Raw genomic sequence first — 1,489 nt, forward strand, 5'->3', positions numbered from 1 at the left:
AGTGTGTCAGTTTGTTAGTGTGTGTCAGTGTGTCAGTGTGTGTCAGTGTGTGTTAGTGGTGTCAGTCAGGCAGCAGAGTGGGACACGTCTGAAACTCCACAGTTTCAGATTTTTACACTAAGAGATGAACTGACAGCAGCCCTCAGCTCAGCCTTGCTGTGCTCTATCATTCCAAATGAGTTGTTACCTCAAAGTCTTGATACTGCTCCTCGGTCAGGGACTTCTTAGAAACCACCAGGACCCTCAGCCCTTCCCTCGCCATGTTTCCACACTGGGGCACACAGGCAACATCAGACTGCTGAACGTTTACACACTTCACTTATTTTCAAACACATTCTGTATTAAATACAGACACCTCCTCCTCCAGCCAGTCGTTGTACTGGACGATGCCTGCCATCACCACATCAGCACCCTTCATGTAGAAAGTGATTTCTCCTGTCGATTCATCCTGGAAAATGAGGATAAAAACAGAAATTTATAAAAGTCTATAATTTATGAAGACATGTGAATCGAAGCACACTACATAAAAATGTATCTGATGTACTTTGGTTTAAATATTGTCTCATGGGAGACAAAATCAATAGAAAAACAAGCTTTCTGAGCAACAACCAAWCACAAAGCGGTCAGTCATGCATGAAATGAAGTTTTCTCAGATAAAATGTGTTCATACGGTCTGTTTTTTAATATTGAGTATGATTAACACCCAAACAAACCTGAAAACAAACGGTGAATCTCGTATAAAGCTTTATGTTTCAGTGGATGTGAGCCTGCAGCAGGCAGGACTGAAAGCAGGAAATGATTGCAGCATCTTCTCTGACCAACTTGGTCTTCTTCATGTTTGCCTCGGGTGGTCTGATCCGTGGGTCTCTACAGTCACTTTTAAATACAAACCTTTTATATACAAGCATGCAAATCCCTAAGTGTCTATATGCAAACCTTGGGGGGTGGGCACAGGCACAGGAGGCRAGAGTGGTGCCATCCGGCCACCTTTAGCCATGAGTGCCCACCATAAGTCCCTATATGTGAATGTCATGACATTCAGCTGCTAACATGCTAACTCCTGTAGCCTGATGCAAACATTGGAGGAGTGAYGTGTTGATCCTCACAGTCCTGAATGATCAAATGAAAAACGTTTTGTAAAAAACTGAGAAGTTGTTAGCTGAACAACAGTCATGGGGGATAAAAATAATCTTGTCTCTGTTCTCTTCAGTCTGTAGACACAGCACAGATATGATGGACTCTTTAACTTTAAACCTGTAACCAGCTCTACAATAATCTGTTKTAATTGTTTATATTATTTTTTGTATTCTGTTCCTTTATTATTATTGTAAAGCACTTTGCAATGTTCCGCATTTGTGAAAGATTCAACAGAAATAACGTTGTCTTAGTTTATATTTAAATAAAAAGTTCCTTTGGTCAGAAAAAACACTAAAGATCAAACAAATTAATAAATGTTGTTTTTTAATTTATTTATTGATAAGGCTTTAGA

The 1,489-nt window shown here is 39.7% G+C and overlaps 1 protein-coding gene across 1 annotated transcript in view; it reads right to left on the bottom strand.

The window, feature by feature from the left end:
* Positions 1-1,489, bottom strand: part of atp9a (ATPase phospholipid transporting 9A) — a gene marked incomplete at its 5' end in the record, with an annotated part of 73,016 nt that overhangs the window by 42,571 nt on the left and 28,956 nt on the right. Inside the window, 2 exon segments of the mRNA XM_014032834.1 lie at positions 188-271; positions 356-448. Coding sequence (XP_013888288.1) covers positions 188-271; positions 356-448 — 177 coding nt within the window.

Source organism: Austrofundulus limnaeus, unplaced genomic scaffold (genome assembly GCF_001266775.1).
Source record: "Austrofundulus limnaeus strain Quisiro unplaced genomic scaffold, Austrofundulus_limnaeus-1.0 Scaffold1550, whole genome shotgun sequence".
NCBI lineage: Eukaryota > Metazoa > Chordata > Actinopteri > Cyprinodontiformes > Rivulidae > Austrofundulus > Austrofundulus limnaeus.